The sequence below is a fragment of the Esox lucius genome, chromosome 4 (assembly GCF_011004845.1).
Source record: "Esox lucius isolate fEsoLuc1 chromosome 4, fEsoLuc1.pri, whole genome shotgun sequence".
NCBI lineage: Eukaryota > Metazoa > Chordata > Actinopteri > Esociformes > Esocidae > Esox > Esox lucius.
Window position 1 is genome coordinate 9,670,991 of NC_047572.1, and position 24,876 is coordinate 9,695,866.

General features: G+C 40.0%; 1 protein-coding gene across 7 annotated transcripts in view; it reads left to right on the forward strand.

The window, feature by feature from the left end:
- Positions 1-24,876, forward strand: part of fstl5 (follistatin-like 5) — a 179,587-nt gene that overhangs the window by 89,449 nt on the left and 65,262 nt on the right. For all 7 annotated transcript variants that reach the window (XM_034291899.1, XM_034291900.1, XM_013132285.3 and 4 more), the window contains one exon: positions 2,103-2,223. In XM_034291899.1, the coding sequence (XP_034147790.1) occupies positions 2,103-2,223 (121 nt within the window). The remainder of the gene's footprint in view (positions 1-2,102; positions 2,224-24,876) is intronic.

Below are 24,876 nucleotides of genomic sequence, written 5' to 3' on the forward strand. Positions count from 1 at the left end.
CTGATTTATTGAAAAAAACCTGAAATATCTCATGTACATAATTACTCAGACCTTCTGCCATGACACATCACAATGCATGTCAGTGCCAATCTAAGCCAAGTCCAAGGAACTCTCCATTAGATAGAATTGTGTCAAGGCATTGATCTGTGGAAAGTTATAAAACCAGAACATGTGCTAAAGCATTGAAAGATCCCAAGTAGCACAGTGGGCTCAATTATTGTGAAAAGAGATTTCAAACCACCAAGACTCTTCCTAGAGTTGGCTGTCTGGCCAACCTAAATAACCAAGCAAGAATTGCCACGGTCAGGGAAGTGACAAAGATCCCGAAGGCCACTCTAAAAGGGCTTTTGAGTTCTGCAGAGATGGCAGAAACTACTAGAAATAAAATAATCTATGCCGCACAGCATCAATCTGGCCTTCATGGTAGAGGGGCCACTCCCGATTACAAGGCATATGACATCTGGAGTTTGCCAAATGGCACGTAAAGGAGTGCTGAGAGAATAAGGGGAAATATTCTCTGGTCTAATGGGTCCAAAATCAAACTATTAGGCATGATATCCAAGCACTACATCTGGCAGAAACAGTGTACTGCTCATCACCAAAATAAAAACAGTGTACTGCTCCACCAAAATAATAACAGTGTACTGCTCCACCAAAATAAAAACAGTGTACTGCTCCACCAAAATAAAAACTGTGTACTGTTCCACCAAAATAAAAACACTGTACTGCTCATCACCAAAATAATAACACTGTACTTCTCCACCAAAATAAAAACACTGTACTGCTCCACCAAAATAAAAACAGTGTACTGCTCCACCAAAATAAAAACACTGTACTGCTCATCACCAAAATAATAACACTGTACTTCTCCACCAAAATAAAAACACTGTACTGCTCCACCAAAATAAAAACACTGTACTGCTCATCACCAAAATAAAAACAGTGTACTGCTCCACCAAAATAAAAACACTGTACTGCTAATCACCAAAATAAAAACACTGTACTGCTCCACCAAAATAAAAACACTGTACTGCTCATCACCAAAATACTGAGTGATTCTGATCCAGTGTATAGGACCTCAGACTTGGGCAAAGAATCACCTACAGTACAAATCTGACCCAAAGCACACAGCCAAGACAATGCTGGAGTGCCTTCGGGACAAGTTTGTTGTTGTCCTTGAGTGGCTTAATCAAAGCTTGGACACCACTGAACACCTTTAGGAAGACCTGAATGTTGCAGACCCAAATCCAGGTTTGCAAAGCTGGTAGAGGCATATCCAGAAATTCTCATAGCTGTTCGCGGTGGATCTGCAAATTACTGAATTATGGGTCTAAAAAATATCCAACATTTAAAAAATTTTATTGAACGTGTTTTTGCTTTGTAATTATTAGGTATTATGTGTAGATTGATAGTATTTTTTCAGCAATTATAATCTATGTGAAAAAGTAAAGTGGTCTGAATACACTTCAAAGCCACAGTTTATTGCAAAAGGAAACAATAACATGATAAAATACAGAAAAAAGATCACCTGATCTGTGGACAGTGGACAATTAGAGTTTAGATTGGTTAGGTTAGTTACTGCTTTTTTCAGTGGGACCCAGAATGACAAAGAAGCGTTGACTGCAGACATTAACAAGTCTGGTTGAAGGATAGCAATGGTTTCCCACCAGGCCATACACAGTGGTGTATACCTAAGTGGGTTTACCTTCTGGTCCCTGGTCACCTGAAATTGTAAAACAATAATGGGGCTTACTGTGCTATTTCTCTGCTTAAATCATCTCATTTAGGAGGAATACAAGTTTTCTTTGATATGCTGTGCTTCGACAGAAAACTGGTTGTTTTGCAGTGGTCTACGCTGTAGCATTTAATTCTAATTGGACTTCCTGAGTAGCACAGCAGACTTAGGCATTTCATCAAAGTGCATAGACACCACTACACCCTGGATTTAGTCCAGGGTCTGTAACTACCAATGGGTGTTATGTAAAAAAAAGTAAGCTAAACAAGAAACCACAGACCCAGAAAATCATTAGTCTTGGTTTGAATAGAAACGTCCATACAGTTCCACGTTAAAAGCAAGTTCTCAATGCATTTTTCTGTTGCAGGTGATCAAGCTGGAAGGTCTTTCAAAGGATGCTTCTGACTGCACACTGTTTGACCTTCTCAAATACAATGACATCAACGATGATGAGCACCTGACAAAGGATGAGTTTTATACAGCTTTTGGTAAGTGGCAGAATCAACTGACATTGCTTATAAGTTGTGTTGTCATTGAAGTTGGTAAAATGAATGTATTCGTCAATGTAAGGGAGACTGGGGTAATGTGAGCCAGTGGGTTAGTGGACCCACCCTTTGTATCTATACAGATGTACACAATTTTTGCCATGTGACCATATATTGAGGAAGTTCCAACTGACAGTGATGAAAAAGGCACCTAGGAACCGTGGTATGTTTTGTTTTCTTACCCAAAAACTGTTTTTTGATTATCACAGTACATTTTTTACGTCAGGTATAGTGACTGTTAAATCAAAGCAAATTCATCGAGATCTAAAAAATATATAGCATACATGTTGGTGAATTGCCACTGTTCAAATACATGTGCATTGTTTTGCAAAAGATTAGCCCTCAGTTGCTAAGCTAGGCACATTTAGCCGGACCGCGTAAGCAAGCCAAGAAGAGCGAATGTCTCTTACTGAGTGAGTAAGTAGGATGAAACGTAGGATGCCATGCAAGGGACCGAGCCTCGCCACAGTGAAAACAAATGATGCATTAGGATTTGTCCTGGATTGACAAAAACTTTGCTGGCTTCAACATGTCACAAGGTTTGTTGTAGTAAGCCTAAAATAAAACTGTTTATATTGCGACTATTTCTGGTGGATTTCCGAAGTACGCATCCGTGCATGCTTTTTGGGGTACTATACAGTACTGTACATCACAACTACTTACGCTGTAAAAGAGAAAGGGTTTCCACAATTCTCTTGTCTTTTCACTTGACCAAAAAATCCTTTATCGTCACCTGTATTGAAAGTTATTGTATTTATGTCATTCACGAATGAAAGAAACACAAATGTTTTTGTGCCAAGAAATGACATAGCACAAAACAAATTATTTTCACCTGAAGAAAAAGTCAGTTATCGTCACCTATTTTGATAGTTATTGTATTAATGTCATTCACAAATGAAAGAAAAATGAACGGTGAAATAGCTTTGACAATGTAAAGTTCATCTTCAATCTCGCTTGCAGTTGATCAATTCTTATGACTATTCCAAGTAGTGAGTTAGTAGATGCTACAGTAGTAAGCCTATTAATGGCTAATAGGATGTTAATCTGGCCAGTGGTAAAAGCCATACAGTTCATAGATGCTATTTGTGGTGGAAGTGAACTTAATAAGAAATGTTAGTCAGTTTCACACAATGCTTAACGGTGTCTAGCAAAATATAAAAACTTGGCGTAATGTTAATGCTTGACAAAATGATCTAATGTCGAGACGCTATACAGACAGTGTGTACATGTTTTTGCTTTGTGGCATTGTAGTTAAAGATGCAGACTGTCACATGGGAGACCCGGGCAACAGCATTCACCCCTATAATCGCGGGCTGGCTGAACTTGGCTTTTCTTGTTTCCCAAGTGGTGGCTGTTGAGCAAGGTGAGCCAAAGGCTCAGGGGTATTTTGAACCAATGGTTCACTTTGTCCCACCATGAGATAAGTTATGTTTCTGGTGTATCAAATATTATTTCAATGTAAAACTGCACACCTGACTATTTATTTCTTATTTTGATTATTGTATAAAAGCGATCATGATACAAAACATGTCTACATCTGTGGCATATATCTGTCATTACATAGTGTAACGTTATAGAGGATCTAGCTCAATCACTTCTAACATATAGCACACGCATTTTATCTAAAAGATTACCCTGGCTTCTTTTTTAACATTTTGATCTTGGGGAAAATAGCTGATCTGATTGGTCAAAATGACTACATCAGAATTTGGCTAATTTTCATTATAGTGTTGTAGGCAGAAATCTCATTACCAAAGGTGCGCCACGGTTTGGCCCCAGAGGGCTCTATAATGAAGTGAAGGTGCTGGGGCTCAGCCCAGTTTAACCCTGATTGTTCCTTAGTAAAGTAATATGACTGTTATTTATTCAAACATTTATTCCTCCCTTTAGTTTCTTTTGTAATTTCAAAACATTGTAATTAGGGCAGACAAAATGCACGAAAGCTTGGAGAGGGAGAATGCATTATTGAATAATATTACAAAAAGTTTCAGGTTTTTATTTGAAAAACAAAAGATTTGGTCATGGCTCAACTTACCCCTTAGGATCTGCTTACCCCTTGACTAGTATTATCTTACCCCTTGACTAGTATTATCTTACCCCTTGACTAGTATTATCTTACCCCTTGACTAGGATCATCTTACCCCTTGACTAGGATCATCTTACCCCTTGACTAGTATTATCTTAACCCTTGACTTGGATCATCTTACCCTTTGACTAGGATCATCTTACCCCTTGACTAGTATTATCTTAACCCTTGACTTGGATCATCTTACCCTTTGACTAGGATCATCTTACCCCTTGACTAGTATTATCTTAACCCTTTGACTAGGATCATCTTACCCCTTGACTAGTATTATCTTAACCCTTGACTTGGATCATCTTACCCTTTGACTAGGATCATCTTACCCCTTGACTAGTATTATCTTAACCCTTTGACTAGGATCATCTTACCCCTTGACTAGTATTATCTTAACCCTTGACTTGGATCATCTTACCCTTTGACTAGGATCATCTTACCCTTGACCAGAATCATCTTACCCTTGACTAGAATCATCTTACCTCTTGACTAGGATCATCTTACCTCTTGACTAGGATCATCTTACCCCTTGACTGGGATCATCTTACCCCTTGACTAGGATCTTCCTACCCTTGACTAGGATCATCTTACCTCTTGACTAGGATTATCTTACCTCTTGACTAGGATCAGCTTACCCTTGACTAGGATCATTCTATTCCTTGACTAGGATCATCTTACCCCTTGACTAGGATCTTCTGACCCTGGGGCAAGTTGGCCCACAGGACCACTTTATTTAACCAATCATATTTTAAGGCCCTTTGTCACTGGTGCATTGTTGTCATTATACCTGACAGGGGACGTCCTGAAAGAACAGTATATGTTTAATTTCTGTCTCTTTTCCCCCTGACTGTGGGACAACTTAAGTAAAAATTGCAATTGTTTTCCTTAGTTTATTAGCATTCATTAGCCGTTGTATATACAGTAACTAGTGTTCCTATGTTAGCACTAAGATTTCATTCTGACCATAGATTTTTCAGTTGTATAAATATGATATGTAAATGGTATAAACAAGTGTGGGGAAAAAATCCAATGAACATCTATTTTTATGTCAAAATAAGTCATACAAAACCCCAGGACACCAAATGTACAGTATTATCATTCAGAAAATGTATTGATTGATCATATGCTTAATTAATATACTATAACTAAAATAATACCACTACAACCTGGATGTGACGTATTGGCAAGACAAATGAAGACACAATAAAATGAAAACGATCATAAAAGGTATAATACTATGCAAGAGTGTATGTAGGTCCAGATTAGAATGTTCATCTTTAAAAAGAAATGTACACACCACCAAATTCTTTCCTGCTTGTACTTCACTTGGAATGCATCATACGTTCCACAGGTTTTGCTGAATACAATTACACATAACAGGCTTTCAGACATCGGGCTGGTTTTGCGGACACAGATTAAGCCTAGTTTATGACTAAAAATTCAAGCTCAGTGGAAAACTCCACAGGCCCATACGGTATATACTGTATGTGCCCGATCATTAACATATGGCTTTATGCAACTCCAAAGTGGATGAAACTGCTCAGCATACTGTGTCCTCCACACTATAGTCAGACATTCCTATGTTGCTCCAGAAGACCTCATTCCCATTGGATAATTTTTCTAATAAGACAATTTTCAATTTAGGTACATCATAATATTCATGTCATTAGGATGTTACAATTAACCAAACTAAGTAACCATCGTCAGTAGCTCTAAACAAAGTTATCATCTATTACGTTTTAGCAGAAGGTTCAGACTGCAGCTTCGATTTATGAGCCTTACAGGAATCATAAAAAGTAAATGGCGTCTAATTTAGTTTCAGTGTGAATGGCAAGGCACAGATCAAATCCGAGGCATTTACACTTCATCATCGACTATTCGTGAGTAACATTTGCTGTTTCGCTAAAGGTTAAAGCAAGTCGGCAGAAATAAACGAAAAACTAAATCCACATTCTTGGAAAGTTGGACCCAGGCTGGCATCCCAGTAGTGAGACATGGGTAAATTCTGTTGTTTCAACGTTGAATCAGTGTCACCTCTTAAAACTAGACAGAGCAAATATTGAAAGTGCTAAAGCAAACGTCCAGTCTTTCATACAAGATTGCGATGAGGGTGCCCGTAAACCTAAGTAACATGAACACATATTTCATTAACACATGACGGTGCTGCCTTCTCTGGCCCTAATTCCCTTTCTCAATTCATCTCTGTCTGACATTTCCAACTGGCTCAATATCCTCTGACATTTTAGTGGGGTTGAAACATCACACCAAAAAAAAATATAGAACGCATAATTAAGTTCCCATTGTAAAATTGGTCGCTCATCAGCTCTTTGTATGCAAGGCTTTTCTAGGACAGACACGAAAAGTTCCAAGAGCAAATGGCAAACAGACTGTCTTTCTCTTGTCTTGTTCCTCCGCAAGACTGGCTGGTGCGGGGGAGAAGCCCTCCAGGCGAATCGTATCAAGAAAGGATACGGGTAAAATCTGAGGAGAGCTCAGTTTGCTTGAAGAGTTGCGATGCACTAGCTTCAAGTACTCCATTTTTTTTGCTTTCCCCCCAAGCTTCAACAGGCGGAAACTTTAGAAAAGGAAATTAGAAATGTTCAATTCCAAAGTCTCTCCTCGGTGGAAGAGAATTTCACTTCCCCTCTCCCACTTTATTTAATTTTTTTGTCTTTCTTTCTTCCCCTCTCTGGCAGCTAGTGCTTAAGGTTATTTTACTTTTGAAATATTAATAGCAAACCAAAGAAAGAGATGACTATGAAGGCCAGTCTCGTTTGATTAAATTTTAGCTATTCATGAAATTGTTGAACGTGTAATGTATTAATGCTCCTGCATCCTTCCGCTTATTCCATAGGATCCAGCAAAACAATGGTGAACTTTATGATTAACGAATGTTAGCTGTCTTTTTAGTTTATAGTGGTCAAATGCATATTACCTGCTTCACTATGGAGTTAAATGTAATTCTGGCCTTTTGGTCTTTTGGCATCCTTTCAGTCTCTTTGCATTCAACCGTCTTTTGAATGCCCTCTTTTCACCGAAAGTTACATTCAGATAAGGCTAATATTGTTAACCCTATTCTATTTACTCTATTCAGACTGAATGTATTTATGTGGATAGACAACAATATCTCATTGTTCCTTTAATAGTATCTGACTGGATTCCTTGATAGGGGATGTAATTTCTATGTTACTGTTTTACTAAGGATGCAGGACTTTTTAAAGGGAATGCTGGTTTAATAGTTTTTGTCTGCACTGTCATATCAAAATTATTTCACACTTAGAGGAGCTCAGCATCTTTCACCCCCACACCTTCAGCTATAGACCTATACATCTTTTTTGGGATTACCATGATGGCATGTGTACTAAAGTGGTCTTCTGCTAAAAGATAAGAGTGACATTGAAAGAGATGTCAAATACCACAAACCTGTATGTAATTCATGGTTGAATTATGAAAGTAAATAAAAACCGGGAACATTTTACAGCAAGTTATGTAAACCACAATGCACTTGGGTCTTAACTATGCAACCTCATTTTGAGTTTTGTTTTTCTTCCTGTTCTAAGCTCCTATCATGGAAGTCATAGCGCTCCATTAAATTCTAATACCACAAGCTCACTCATTCAGTGAATATGTTGATTCAGTATATTTACCAGCAGTACCAAATAAAAACAGTTAATGCAGAACTAGCTTACAATCCCAATGAAAATGGCATCTGTCTAACACTGTGTGTGTGTCTGTTTTAATCAGGGTTTGCATACACCTTTGTAGAATATTCCAGGCACAGCTATGTTGTTTGTCACTGTTGAAGATAAGACTGTAACATCTATGCATAATTCATTGACTCCATCCCAAATGCAAGAAAGAAAAAAAAAACAATTTGCTTCACCTATCGGTAAGGAAAATGTCTTGCTGAAGAAAAAGCTTTAATTAGATCAAGTTACAGATAGAAATGACGCCTGTCGCATTTGAGATAGCACTAGGTTTTTGTCAACTTTGAATAATTTGACGACTGACTGTGCCTGTTAGGTGTGGGACAGATAAGGCTAGACATGTCATTGCCACACATTGTAGATTCGATGTCACCTTAACTTCGGGGCATGGGGATGTTGAAGTACCGCGGCACACATGCTTCATTTCCCCTCCGGCTGTCTGTCTGTCAGTGGCTGAAGTATCGATCCGGAGGTTGACGCCAGGCGACAGGCCCACGGACCCCACACCCGTGAACACGTCGCTTACGTTTTGCTATGTGGCTGGCCGTTGGTCTGTCATGCAGTCCGACTCCCACGTTGCAACCTTCTTCCTGTTGTAATTAACTAGGTAATAGGAGGATTTTTGGGACCAGGTTTAACTCTGTGTGTGTGGGAAAAAGTCAGGCCGAGTTCTTTAAGTCAACGTTATACCTGCTTGTGTGAAATGACAAATCTTCTAAGGATTCGGTAAAAAGGATTAGTAAAAAAAGTCACATATGTCAAACAATGATCTTCTTATTTTGTAGTGAACTGCATTTACGCCGGCGATGGACTTTAAATTTTTTTTTGTTATTTCCCTTTAGAACATAATATCTGAGCAACCTATTATCTGCTGTAGGTCTGATGTGGCCCGTTTCTCTAGTACAGGGGTGTCCAAACAGTTCCACGGAGGGCCGAGTGTCTGCTGGTTTTTGGTTTTTCCTATAAATTGGTTCCCAGTTCACACCTTAACAACCAGGTGAGGGTAGAAACTAACCAATCAGTAACCTAATTAGTCAATCAAGTACAAGGAGAGAGCGAAAACCTGCAGACAGATAGCCCCCCATGGAATAGTTTGGACACCCCTGCTCTAGTATAATAGAGGCAGGCTTGTTTCCAATAAAGTAGAGTTATTCTTCTCTTCATCACTTGGGAAACATTTACATTTATTAGACTATGCTTTCTCACGACAAGCTCCTGTGGCGTGTTCTGCTCACTGGCTTTACAGAGTAATGTTAAATTGTCTTATTTTAGCTAATGAAAAATAATATCTGCATTTTTTTCTAAATTAATGACAAATATGAAAAATTATTGAGTAAGTATTCACCCCCTAGTATGTGGTTCTGTATCCACTGGATCAGGTTTTCTTCAATGACCTCTCTGTATTTTTGTCTGTTCATCCCAACCTTAATCCTGATAAGTCTCTCAGTTACTGCTGTTCAGTGGCATCCCCATAGCATGATGCTGCCACCACTAGGACTGGGAATTGCGAAGAACCTCACAATACGATTTTATCGTGATACTTACAGTTAGGTCCGGAAATATTTGGACACTGACACAGTTTTCATAATTTTGTCTCTGTACCCCACCACAATGGATTTGGAATGAAACAACATGTAATTGAAGACTTTAATTCAAGGGTTTGAACCAAAATATCATATGAAACATTTAGAAATTGCAACCATTTTCATATACAGTCCCTGTATTTCAGGGGCTCAAGTGTAATTGGACAAATTATACAATTACACAATTATAAATAAAATGTCTATTTTTAATTCTTTGTCTAGAATCCTTTGCAGGCAATGACTGCTTGAAGTCTGGAACGCATGGACATCACCAAATGCTGGGTTTCCTCCTTTGTGGTGCTTTGCCAGTCCTTTATTGCAGCTATCAGTTGTTTTTTGTTCATGTGTCGTTTTTGCCTTAGGTTTTGTCTTCAGCAAGTGAAATGCATGCTTGATCGGGTTGAGATCAGGTGATTGAGCGCCATCCAATCAACTTCGCTGAATTTGGCTGAACATTTTCAGACAATATATCCCTATACACTTCAGAATTCATCCAGCTGCTTTTGTCTTCTGTTACATCATCAATAAAGAGTAGTGACCTAGTGCCATTGGAAACCATGCATGCCCATGCCATCTCACTGCCTCCACTGTGTGTTACAGAAGATGTGTTATTCTTCGGATCATGAGCCGTTCCAAGCCTTTTCCATACTTTTTTCTTCCCATCATTCTGCTACAGGTTGATATTAATTTCATTTGTTCAAAGAATGCTGTTCCAGAACTGGGCTGGGTTTTTTGGCAAAATCTGGCCATTCTATTCTTGAGGCTTATGAACGGTTTGCACTTTGTGGTGAACCCTCTGTTTTTGCACTCGTAAAGTCTTCTTTTCATGGTAGACTTGGATAATGATATGCCTACATCCTGGAGAGTGTTCTTTACTTGGCTGGATGTTGTTAAGGGGTTGTTCTTGACCATGGAAAGGATGCTACGATCATCCACCACTGTTGTCTTACGTGGATGTGCAGGCCTATTTGTATTGCAGAGCTCACCAGTGCATTCTTTTTTCACAGAATGTACCATACTGTTGATTTGGCCACTCCTAATGTTCCTGCTATCTCTGTGATGGATTTTTTTCCAGCCTAAGGATGGCCTGTTTCACTTGCATTGAGAGCTCCTTTGACCGCATGTTGTGGGTTCACAGCAACAGCTTCCAAATGCGAATACCACACCTGGAAACTGTAACTTGAATATTTGGTAAATATGGTAAACAGACAAAATAAAAAAAAAACTTGTGTGAGTGTCCAATTATTTCTGGACCTATCTATCTGTAGGTGCCAATACGATATGAATTGCGATTTTCATGATTCAAGTTTGAATAATAAAATTAAACCATGAGTCTGTCCGTTTACTCAGAACTTTTGAATATTTATTTTTGAACATTAAAGACTGAATGCTAAAGTGCATTGTGCCTAGGGTTAACGGTTTGGTTTATATACATCGATCAGCCATAACATGATGACAACTGACAGGTGAAGTGAATTATCCTGATAATCTCGTTATCATGGGACCTGTCAGTGTGCGGGATATATTGGGCAGTAAATGAACATTCTGTTCTCAAAGTTGATGTGTTAGAAGCAGGAAAAATGGGCAAGCGTAATCATCTGAGCGACTTTGACAAGGACCAAATTGTGATGACTAGATGACTGGGTCAGAGCATCTCCAAAACTGCAGCCCTTGTGGGGTGTTCCCAGTCTGCAGTGGTCAATAAATATCAAAAGTGGTCCAAGAAAGGAAAAGGAATGAAGTGGCGACAGGGTCATGGGTGGCCAAGGCTCATTGATGCACGTGGGGAGCGAAGGCTGGTCCGGTCTGATCCCACAGACAAGCTACTTTAGCTCAAATTGTTGAAAATGTTAATGCTGGTACTGATAGAAAGGTATCAGAACACAAAGTGCATCACAGTTTTTGCGCATGGGGCTGCGTAGCCGCAGACCAGTCAGGATGACCATGCTGACCCCTGTACCACTGCCAAAAGCGCCTACAAAGGGCACGTGAGCATCAGAACTGGACCATGGAGCAATGGAAGAAGGTAGCCTGGTTGATGAATCACGTTTTCTTTTTCAACACATGGATGGTTGGGAGCGTGTGTGTCACTTACCTGGAGAACACATGGCACCAGGATACACTATGGGAAGGAGGCAAGCCGGGAGAGGCAGTGTGATGCTTTGGGCAATGTTCTGCTGGGAAACCTTGGGTCCTGCTAATCATGTTACTTTGACACCTACCTAAGCATTTTGGCAGACCATGTGCCCCTTTCATGGCAACAGTATTCCCTGATGGCGTTGGCTTCTTTCAGCAGGATAATGTGCCCTGCCACAAAGCAAAAATGGTTTAGGAATGGTTTGAGGAACACAACAATGATTTCAATGTGTTGACTTGGCCTCCAAATTCTCCAGATCTCAATCCAATCGAGCATCTGTGAGATGTGCTGGACAAACAGGTCCGATCCATGGAGGCCCCACCTCGACACTTACAGGAATTAAGTGCTATCGTCTTGGTGCCAGATACCACAGCATACCTTCAGAGGTGAGTCCATGCCTCGACGGGTCAGGGCTGTTTTGGCAGCAAAATGGGGACCTACACAATATTAGGCAGGTGGTCATAAATTATGACCGATTGATTGATATATATGTCACTGTATTCAGCCATTTGAAAAATAAAAAAATATATTTATATATAAAGTTACAATTATATGGAAGTTGCTACTTTGGGCTGCTCTGAAACAATGAATAAATGCTGATTCATAAATGTTACACAATGTGTGATTCCCTTTGCCCGTTCGGAGTTGTGGAGTAGTCTGGTTAGAAGTCTATCCAGGGGTCATTGTTTTGGTTTATCTGCTTTCCCAACGTTCAACTATGAATTATGTCAGATGAGACAAGCCCTCAAGTTGATTGTATTACCCAATGGGCCTACTTGATCTTTGTGCGACACAATTTACACACACCGTGAGACATGTCTAGCTCTTTCATCCCTGCAATGTCACTGAATCCAATGGCATCCTATACCTTAGATTGAAAAGTGCGCGGCTCGAATGTCATTGGCGCCGACAATGTTTTGTAACGGATATAACTGATACAGCATTCCAGAATTCTGCGTTCATTCTGACAAATTGCGCCATTTATACCATTGGAGTAATTACAGCATTGTTACTTTACCCAAAGAAAAATTATCTAGACGCTTTCAACTTCTTGAAAACCAATAATGTATTCTTGGAGACAGAGAATGGATTTCAATATTATCAAAAATAATATTGCGATACTACACTGTATGGATTTTCACCCCCATCCCTCACCACCACCATGCTTCATGGTAGGGATGATGTTCTCTTAATGATGTGCGGTGTTAGGCTTGCACCAAACATAGCACACTTAGCGTAGTAGCTATAATGCTCTATTTTGTTCTCATTATTCCATAACCTGAAATCATGTGAAACACCTTAATTGCATATAGAATAGGATAGAGAGTTGCCTTATCAGTGGTATAGAGTCAATCTTGACTCCGGTAGGCAAGAGGAAGATGAGGGCGAGCTGCTCTTTTGGCCTGCCTGTCTCATGACAACTCTGGTGGAATCCATTGCTTGGGATGCAATTACATTTATTACATTATGCTTTCTCACGACAAGCTCCTGCAGAGCATTATGCTTTCTGGCTTTAAGGAGTAATGTTGAATTGGATACATTTAATATTTTTGACAGCTTTTAGCACAATGTATTAGAAAGACTTGAAAAGTATGAATAGAATTGTTCCTCTTTTTCTTTTCTTTTCTAGAAAGATCCTAAATATCACTTGAGGAAACTGAGACAAAAGTCAATCGGGGCTTAACAATACCCACGGGAGGATTTTACATCTTTCTAACTTAAATCTCTGACAAATTGCATTTTTGCAACTTGAAACCAATCAAACAGGATATAGTCCTATATGACAATGCTCCTTAGGTTAAAAGGCAGACTTGTTTCTGGAAATTGGGTCCCGACTGCATGGCTTTCAGTTCTCCATATTATAATGGTAATGGATATTCAATAACTTACCAGCATATTCCTGTTTTTCTGCGAATGTACACCATGTATTCCTCGACATCAAAGGAGATTGTGTGACGTGTCGCTGTGTACCCCGATCAGCCTGCACTGATCTAAGATACTGATCATCGATTAGAAAGAAGACCAAAGTCGCTCTTCGTCTACACCATATTGCCAGGACAATGCAGCTGCCTTAATTCATTATGATTCGATCGATCTGCGATACCGGATACATCTGGTAGGCTCATGATACTCCTCATCCAGTTAATGAACCGCATGCTGTTAGGGAAAGCTACGCCATGTAACAACCACATCTTCAAACACGGTCACTTCCCATGCACCGTCATTTATCCTATAGATGTTTGCCCTCCTACCTATCCAAATAGTTTGACAGACAGACGGACAGTCAGGCGGACAGGAGAGCATTTCCTGGTAAACAAACGCACTGGCGTTCCACCTCTCCAATTTCATGCCTCTTGTCCAGGAGGGGTAAACTGTTGACAACAGCCTGCACCGGGTCGCCGTCTAGAGAGGTGTGCAACTATTGAAGCGACGTTGTGCTTTGAACACGGCCAAGCTATTAAGATCCCCCTGCAGAGCGAGAAGGCAATTACTTAATGCATCCCTGGACACTCAGTGGGCTGCACTCACTCCTGAGCTGCCCCTTCATGTACACTTACTATGCCTGTGGGCTCGGCGCCGTTAGGGGGCCTCTGATCATGTGTGTATGTATATAAATATATGCACTGTGAATGCACACGCATATTATGTATGTTTTCAGTGGTAATATTACTGCCATCTAAAGGCAGAATATCGAAACTGACACTATAAATCAGTGAACGCGGTCAGAGTTCGTGTCCTAGAATATTTTCCCCAACTCCATTAGCAGATGCTGTTATACAAAGCGACTTACAGTAATGAGTGCCTTTTCAAAATGTTCGTACTGGGCCCCGGTGGGAATTCAACCCTCAACCCTAACTGTCATACCCTTGTAGCTCACCTTATAAGAGCGTGCAAACGTCATTCTCTTGTAAGGTGAGCCAGAGGCAACGTGGCTAACAAGCTCCATCTTTCTTACTCCCAAAGCTTTGGAAAGATACGTCTTTCTATGTTGGTTTCAGTGTTATTTTTAAATGGTTTCAGTGACTGCTCTATTGTTTCATGTTGGATTTCCATTTTGACTGATGTTCATCTTAGGTTTTATGTTCACAGTGATGCTAAGCTAACGCCATGCTTATGGCTCGCAAAAGCCCAGAGGCCGCACTGACTCACTCTGTCTTCATTTTTATCAGCCCGATAAGGACGTCGCCCACCGATGTGTCTCAATCAAACCTGCCTTTCAGACACCGGAGGCTTGAACAAACACAGTGCTCAATATTCCTCACAGTGGGATACACATTATATTTGTAGAGCACCTGGTAATGCATTTCAGTGTAACAAATGCCATTTATTAATAAAGATCGAGTGGGCAATCAGAAATTTAAAAGAAGGCATAATTAGATGGAGAGGCGTGGGTAACAAAGGCACCAAGGGTATATCATTATCGCCCCCTCGTGATAGACCTCAACCCAAAATACACCTTTCATTTTGCACATGTTGTGTGGGTATAGCTTTTCTTTTACTATTTTCAGGAAGAAGGTTGTGACGCTGACAATTGTACTTTTTAGTTAATACTTTGCAACAACTTCACATGTTCTCTGAGCCTTCCCCTATCCCTGTATCTTAAATCTCTTGTCGCTGTCCAGTGCTGATGGGCACTGACATTTTCATAAGAAAAATAGGAATAGTTCCAACAAACCCAAACCAGGGAGGCTTTTTGTATCTGCACATTTTGAACTGAAACAGGTATGTTAGGCTAGCTCAAACTGGTGTTAGTCTAGGGAACACGGTTCCTATGTGAAATGATTTGGGGGTCTTTCCAAATTATTTAACAGTGTTTGACAACATAAAGTTCCAGTCAAAACTTTGGATACACATATGTTATGTGTGTGTACATACACTCACCTAAAGGATTATTAGGAACACCTGTTCAATTTCTCATTAATGCAATTATCTAAACAACCAATCAGATGGCGGTTGCTTCAACGCATTTAGGGGTGTGGTCCTGGTCAAGACAATCTCCTGAACTCCAAACTTAATGTCAGACTGGGAAAGAAAGGTGATTTAAGAAATTTTGAGCGTGGCATGGTTGTTGGTGCCAGATGGGCTGGTCTGAGTATTTCACAATCTGCTCAGTTACTGGGATTTTCATGCCCAACCCTTTCTAGGGTTTACAAAGAATGGTGTGAAAAGGGAAAAACATCCAGTATGCGGCAGCCCTGTGGGCGAAAATGCCTTGTTGATGCTAGAGGTCAGAGGAGAATGGGCCGACTGATTCAAGCTGATAGAAGAGCAACTTTGACTGAAATAACCACTTGTTACAACCGAGGTATGCAGCAAAGCATTTGTGAAGCCACAACACGCACAACCTTGAGGCGGATGGGCTACAACAGCAGAAGACCCCACCGGGTACTCATCTCCACTACAAATAGGAAAAAGAGGCTACAATTTGCACAAGCTCACCAAAATTGGACAGTTGAAAACTGGAAGAATGTTGCCTGGTCTGATGAGTCTCGATTTCTGTTGAGACATTCAGATGGTAGAGTCAGAATTTGGCATAAACAGAATGAGAACATGGATCCATCATGCCTCGTTACCACTGTGCAGGCTGGTGGTGGTGGTGTAATGGTGTGGGGGATGTTTTCTTGGCACACTTTAGGCCCCTTAGTGCCAATTGGGCATCGTTTAAATGCCACGGCCTACCTGAGCATTGTTTCTGACCATGTCCATCCCTTTATGACCACCATGTACCCATCCTCTGATGGCTACTTCCAGCAGGATAATGCACCATGTCACAAAGCTGGAATCATTTCAAATTGGTTTCTTGAACATGACAATGAGTTCACTGTACTGAAATGGCCCCCACAGTCACCAGATCTCAACCCAATAGAGCATCTTTGGGATGTGGTGGAACGGGAGCTTCATGCCCTGGATGTGCATCCCACAAATCTCCATCAACTGCAAGATGCTATCCTATCAATATGGGCCAACATTTCTAAAGAATGCTTTCAGCACCTTGTTGAATCAATGCCACGTAGAATTAAGGCAGTTCTGAAGGCGAGAGGGGGTCAAACACAGTATTAGTATTGTTAGATTCTGTCCAAGTTTGCTCCATGAACAAAATAAATGCAACCGGAAGTCAGGGGAGAGCCATCTTTATTCAGCATGAGTCTATGATGTTGACCTTCCATTTCTCATTTCAATCTCTCTCCAATGATTTCAAAGTGGACACAGTACTTATCCCCCAGCACATCCCCTCCAATATCTGTCTGTCTTCCAATCACATACGTGTATTCTACATCCTAACCTTACATGGCCTAATAGTGTCCCCTCTTAAGTGTCTTGGCTCCACAGCTTATCAGGTTGTGTGGGGACCCTCAGTAGTAGATACCAACTGCTTGCAATACGGTACCTCATATAGCACAAGATAACGAACCACTCCTCTAACAAGAGAATAGAACCAAAATACATGCATATCATCAGGTACAGACAGGTTTCCTCACAATGGTATGTGCCAACCTACGGTCCATGGGTCGGTCTATTCATAGGGTCTATGAAAGTCAGATGGAAAACTCCTATCAGGAGGTATGGACAGGATGTGTGGAAATCATCAGAAATGGGGCATCACATTTCCTACCTAGTGTACTTTGTACAGATATCATTAATACTCTCATACATTTTGTAATTCAGCTACTTTCATGCCCAATATCTATCAGTAAGGTGTTCCTAATAATCCTTTAGGTGAGTGTATATGTGTGTCTGTATGTACAGGTGCTGGTCATAAAATTAGAATATCATCAACAATTTCAGTAATTCCATTCAAAAAGGGAAACTTGTATAATGTATACATTCATTCCACACTGACTGATATATTTTGAGTGTTTATTTCTTTTAATTTTGATGATTATAACTGACAACTAATGAAATACCCAAATTCAGTATCTCAGAAAATTTGAATATTGTGAAAAGGTCAAATATTGAAGACACCTGGTGCCACACTCTAATCAGCTAATTAACCCAAAACACCTGCAAAGGCCTTTAAATGGTCTCTCAGTCTAGTTCTGTAGGCAACACAATCATGGGGAAGACTGCTGACTTGACAACTGTCCAAAAGACGACCATTGACACCTTGCACAAGGAGGGCAAGACACAAAAGGTCATAGCTAAAGAGGCTGGCTGTTCACAGAGCTCTGTGTCCAAGCACATTAATAGAGAGTCGATGGGAAGGAAAAGATGTGGTAGAAAAAAGTGTACAAGCAATAGGGATAACCGCACCCTGGAGAGGATTGTGAAACAAAACCCATTCAAAAATGTGGGGGAGATTCACAAAGAGTGGACTGCAGCTGGAGTCAGTGCTTCAAGAACCACCACACACAGACATATGCAAGACATGGGTTTCAGCTGTCGCATTCCTTGTGTCAAGCCACTCGTGAACAAGACACAGCGTCAGAAGCGCCTCGCCTGGGCTGAAGACAAAAAGGACTGGACTTCTGCTGAGTTATGTTCTCTGATGAAAGTACATTTTGCATTTCCTCTGGAAATCAAGGTCTCAGAGTCTGGAGGAAGAGAGGAGTGCCACAGAATCCACGTTGCTTGAAGTCCATTGTAAAGTTTCCACAGTCAGTGATGGTTTTGGGTGCCATGTCATCTGCTGGTGTTGGTCCACTGTATTTTCTGAGGTCCAAGGTCAACGCAGCTGTCTACCAGGAAGTTTTAGAGCACTTCATGCTTCCTGCTGCTGACCAACTTCATGGAGATGCAGATTTCAGTTTCCCACAGGACTTGGCACCTGCACACAGTGCCAAAGCTACCAGTACCTGGTTTAAGGACCATGGTATCCCTGTTCTTAATTGGCCAGCAAACTCACCTGACCTTAACCCTATAGAAAATCTATGGGGTATTGTGAAGAGGAAGATGCGATATGCCAGACCCTACAATGCAGAAGAGCTGAAGGCCACTATCAGAGCAACCTGGGCTCTCATAACACCTGAGCAGTGCCACAGACTGATCGACTTCATGCCACACCGCATTGCTGCAGTAATTCAGGCAAAAGGAGCCCCAACTAAGTATTGAGTGCTGTACATGCTCATACTTTTCATGTTCATACTTTTCAGTTGGCCAACATTTCTAAAAATCTTTTTTTTGTATTTGTCTCAAGTAATTTTTCATTAGTTGTCAGTTATAATCATCCCATTTAAAAGAAATAAACATTTGAAATATATCAGTCTGTGTGTAATGAATGAATATAATATATAAGTTTCACTTTCTGAATGGAATTACTGAAATAAATCAACTTTTTGATGATATTCAAATTTTATGACCAGCACCTGTATATATATATATATATATATATATATATATATATATATATATATATATATATATATATATATATATATTCATATGTATACACACACACCTGGATTGATAACAGCTCTATGAATGTTTGGTGCCACAAGATAGGTATGATGAAAAGAAAGCTCAGGAGCAAAAAGGAGACAGATACAGGGGGTGAGAGAGAGAACAAGAGAAAGAAACAGAAAAAGAAAGAGGCAGGTGAACATGGGAGTTGGTAGCAATTTTTCTCATGCCTGCCCCTTTGGCTATTTCACATCACGCAACTCAAGCTATTTTCCCTGACAAACAGTGTTCCTCCACTGTGCCATAGGTGATTTACTCTCCGGCGGTGGGCATGGACCAACATCCCATTATGAGAACAGTCAGGGAGTAAATCAAAAGCAAGACCCAGCCGTTAATCACTAATTACAGGCTGGATGTTGAAGGTTGGGTCTCTCCCAGGAGAAGAGCCATTGAAGTTCAAAACAAGATGAAAGAAGCAGCCAGGGCCAGTTGCCATTCTGATAAATCAGAGCCTCAGAGAAGGTAGGCCAAAGTATTACGTCCAGCGTCCCGTGATCCAGTTCTAGTGTTTTCCCACCCTGTGACTGTTCAGGCTTCGCATACTGGTAGTTTTCCCTGTGACAGTGTGATGTTGATGTAGCCCACTGCATGCATTTCTCTGTTTTTAAAATCCCCCACTCCAATCCCGCCCCTAGAGATTGCCTGTGAATCGATGCTCTGAGCGCATTTCCAAAGCCATTAAGATACCAGGGACTGTAATTGAATGGTTAGGGAGGATATTATTGGAGGACATTGTGTGGGTGTATTTCCCCTCACTGCCGTTGCTATAAACCCGCTGTTTTGTAACATCCAAGCATTGTGTTAAAGGCCCAGTACAGTCAACAACTAGACTTTTTATTTTCAGGATTTTCATACGCTAATCCTGTTTCTTTGAATCATGTCATAGAAAGAAAAGAATGAAAGTGCCTTCATGCTTCGATATCGACAAAAAACATACCATAGTAAACTTGCAATGAATCCTCCAACTACGACTCATGAAAGAATGCAGTTTATTAGGCTACAGATGAATCACAATGAGGGTAGTAAAAAATGGCAAGGAAATGAGCTTCATACTCCTATACAGGAATTACTTATTCTGGTGACATGATTTATGCATGATACAAGTACAAATAATAGCACTTCTTCATACTAATCTAATCATGTAACCTAGGGTTGCCCATATACCCTATTTATGTGAGCTGTTGGTCAGATTGCAGTTGACAAGACCAGAGTGGGCACATTTGCACTTTAATGCCATCATTTCTTTTGGTCTGCTTAGTGATGTCACAAAGTAGATCTGATGATATTAGACAGGGGTAGGTTCGAGACCAGGGGAGCGCAAACTTTTTGGTTCAGGGGCCACAGCTGGATTTTGAAATTAAATGGAGGGCCACATTTGTTTTGCAATTTGTTATTCGTAAAAGATTTGTGGGCCAGAAAAGGGCAGTAATTAAAACATCTACGCAGCAGGTCCATCATAATGTCTAAATAATTTAAATCCAGATTCAGATGTATCAGACTGGGCTGGTGAGTTATTTTCTGTTTCCTATCACAACTGTTTTATTACCTACCGCAGACCGGATGGAACTGCCTTGCGGTCTGGATTCAGAATCAGATTCGGAATCAGATTCAGAATCAGCCCACGTTCTAAAATGCCCCCTCAACCAGTCAGACCAGTCAGAGCTATGTGTACATAAATATCTACAAATTAGTTTCCCAACGCCAACAAGATCAGACTGAGCCAAATGATTCTCAGTTGAATAAATGATTACAAACATATGCTGGGGTTTATTTTATTAAATGAATGCACCCAGTGATTTCCACATGGGGACATTATGAGCAGTGTTATTTTGTCGGCAGAACCAAAAGTGAGGAGGACTATGGCAGAACCACATTATGTACGGGTTTCTGTGATAATACAAGCAGTCATATCACAGAGGGAATTCACAGCACACTTTGGGATGGTATTGACCACTCATTGTTTTTTGTTATTTGTGTAGTTTGCAGTGTCCCTTGTGGACATCCATATCTGTTTATGTAAGACATGGGCACACCAGTAAAAAAAATAAATGGCCAATGTATTGCTTTCTGCAGTAGTATTGCTTAAAATGCTTGGATTATGGGTGCCTATGGAGTATAATCCTTGAATTCTTTATTATTTTAATCCTAGTATGAATATTGATTGGCTTGTGGAAAAACGTGCTAACCTTTTTGCCTCTACTGTATCCCATAAACCCCAAGCTGAACTCTGAAAATGTGTTTGTGCTCAAACTCTTAACATCAGCATAGATTGAGTTTGTTTGCAGTTAATCGTGTGCAGTGTCTCTCACACACATAAATTCTGCCCAAGAAATGTTCTTTGCTAATTTTCTCCTCGGAGCATGAGGGAACCGAGAGGACACATTGCAGTCTAATTTGGGAAATTACAGTTTAATGAAGCCCTGTAGACAGTTCAAACTGCAGTATGTGCTGAAAGAGATATGTTTGTCTCAAACATTTGAGTTTGTTGTAACTTCCAGGGCCTGTATGGTGATAATTGCTCTCTAAACACATTTGAGAAAATAGAGTCTTGTTCTCTATTCTTGCTTTATTATAGTTCAATTATACTCTTTTATTTAGATTGCCTGTGTCACATTAAATATTATTGCTATCTATCTTCAATATCCTCAGGACACCTTTTCCAATACTCATTCCACTTTAAAATGAGTCATATAGTGAGCAAGCTTTCAAAGTATTTTCCCTCTTTAAAGATCAAGAGCAATGATCATTAACGTCATTGTGTTTTCACATGCTAATAAATAACACTGAAGGCTCCAGTTCAGAAGACACATTAGATGTTTCATTGTCTGGCAAAGAAAGGCACTCACTAATGTTTTGACAGATGTCTCCATTGAGAAATGAAAGGCTAATATACAAGAGTGTTTTTGAGCATATTAACTATTAACACTATGTCCCCTAGGGTCTTGAATTCAGCATTCTACACGAAGTGTCTTTAAATCAGAATCATCTCCAGGACATTCTTGAAAAACTCAAGACGAAATGTAGAGTTGTAATTACACATTTTTATCACCGCACACTTTACGGTATACTTCATTCCATTTCCGGATTATTTTTTTATTGATCTTTTAAACCTTATAGTAATAAGACATGTATACAATCTAGTATAGTAATGCTTGGCATTTAGTTATTGGGCTCACAAACTAGTTTAAAGCACTGGTAAATACAATTTTGACTGAGCAAAATTTAGTTACAAAATTTAGTTACAATTTTTATCTACATGCACTACGGTTCAAAGGTTTGGGGTCACTAGATATGGCCTTGTTTTCCATGGATATTGTCTTCCCTATATAGTTATTGCATAGTTTGGAGCTGTGCATTGGGTCATTGTGCTGTTGTAGGAGGACATTGACTGCAATCAAGCCCCATCCATAGGGTATGGCATTGCATTGCAAAATGGAGTGATAGCCTTCCTTTTTCAAGATTCCTTTTGACATGTACAAATCTCCCACTTTTCCACCACCGAAGCCCTCTAACATATATTTGTCTGTCCATAACACTTTTTTCCAGTCTTCGTCTGTCTAGTGTCTTTGTTCTTTTGCCCATCTATATCTGAATTTTTTTTTGGGCAGTCTGAGATCTGTCTTTATTTTGCAGCTCTGCCTAAGATCAGCATCCCAGAGTTGCCTCTTCACTGTTGACACTGAGGCTGGTGTTTTGTGGGTACTATTTAATGAAGCTGCCATTTGAAGACCTGTAAGACGTCTGTTTCTCTAACTAGATACTGTATCTTTCCTCTTGCTCAGTTGTGCACAGGGGCCTCCCACTCCTCTTTCTACTAGAATCAGTTTCCGCTGTTCTGTGAAGGGACTAGTATAAAGCATTATATGAGATCTTCAGTGTCTTGGCAATTTCTCACATGGAATAGCCTATATTTCAGAACAAGAAGAGTCTGACGTGATTCAGAAGAAAGTTCTTCATTTCTGGCCATTTTGAGCCTGTATTCAAACACAAAATTGCTGATATTCCAGATAGTCAACTAGTCAAAAATGTGGATTAGCAAACACAATGTGCTATTGGAACACAGGACTGATGGTTGCTGATAATGGGCCTGTGTACGCCTATGTAGATATTCCATAAAAAATTAACAATTCCATTTTCCAGTAACAATAGTCATTTGCAACATTAACAATGTCTACATTCTAATTTTGATTTATCTGATGTTATGACCCCAAATGTTTGAACCGTTTTGTATATATGTGTCTTCATAATGTAAACATTGATTATTTGGGGAATGTTCAAGTTCAGGAATCAAAAGAATGATTAAGACAGCCAACTGATTAAAATATTGTTCTTAATGTTTAAGACTCTTGTTAAAAGAGTATTGCTTCTAACCATTCAAATGTTTTCTTGTAGTTCAATTGATAGAGCTTACCACGTATGCCCTCACTACTGTAAGTTGCCCTGGATAAGAGTGTCTACCAAATGTAAATGCTCTACTGAACTATGATAACCGCTACTCTCCCTGAACCTGGACTTTTCTTTCATTAGGTTTTGGATTTCATGCCCCAAGGAGCAGAACAAATAGAGACACTGTTTTCTTTCTCACTGTCACTCATTAGCCCTAGAGGGAAAATTTAAAGGCACACATTTGCAGAAGTCTAGTTAGACCACAGAAGGGAAGGGTGAGCACTATGTCATTTATTGTCTTATTAAAGAATCGCAGTATCTACCTTTAGGCATACTTACTGGCCTCACACAAAAGGTCTATGTGTTTTTATAAATGTTATCTTTGGTGCTAAAATCCACTTTCTATAGAGCAATCAGTGACCACAGCAAAATGTGTGGGACTGCAATTTCTTTTCAGTTGCTGATGCATTTTAAATTGTTCCTTCATGGAAATATTACATAAATATGGTTTCATTGTAGGACGTTGAATAGAACACCCACAATCCTTTGGGAAAGGTCCACGAGATATGATGGATAGCTGGGTAGGAGGAATGTATCCTTCGAGAAACAGTATTGGCATAAATTAAATGTACATTGCCTCTCCTGTTTATTCAAAGTATTTACATAGGATCTAATTCCCTCTTCTCTTGACGTGTAAAACTCATTATAATTTTTTTCTCAACGAATATTTGTCCAGGAAACAAACAACATCTGCAGCAATGTTGTGCCACGGCAAGAAAGCGTTGGCTAATTGAGCCTCCCTCTCTGTGTGTTCTACTTATTTTTCCAGCTTGATTAGCATTTGCTCAAACCTACAGTATGCCGTTTGCTCACACAGACAGGACAAGTCCTTTGACTTCCTTGACATGTGGAAGAAACGCATGCAAATACGCATGCTAGCACCTACTCACACACTGTACAAACACACACACACATGCACTTCAAATCAATGAAATTAATATCACAAACTTTTATTTGTCACTTCAGTCATTACAACAGGTAAAATGCTTAATTAATGGCCTTTTTGCAAAATATTGATTATAGAGATTTCAGTGACTGGGGGGAGTTCTGCAAAACACTGGTCCATTTGGGAGGCTGGAAAGAAACAAGAATTACCGTCTAGAAGCACATTTGGACTTTGCATGAAAGTGATCTACTGTGCTGTGTGATGCAAACTTAACACTGCTCATGCCTCAACACACACCATGCCTATAGTGAAGTATGGTGGTGGCAGCATCATGCTTGGTGGATGCTTCTCATAAGCAGGAA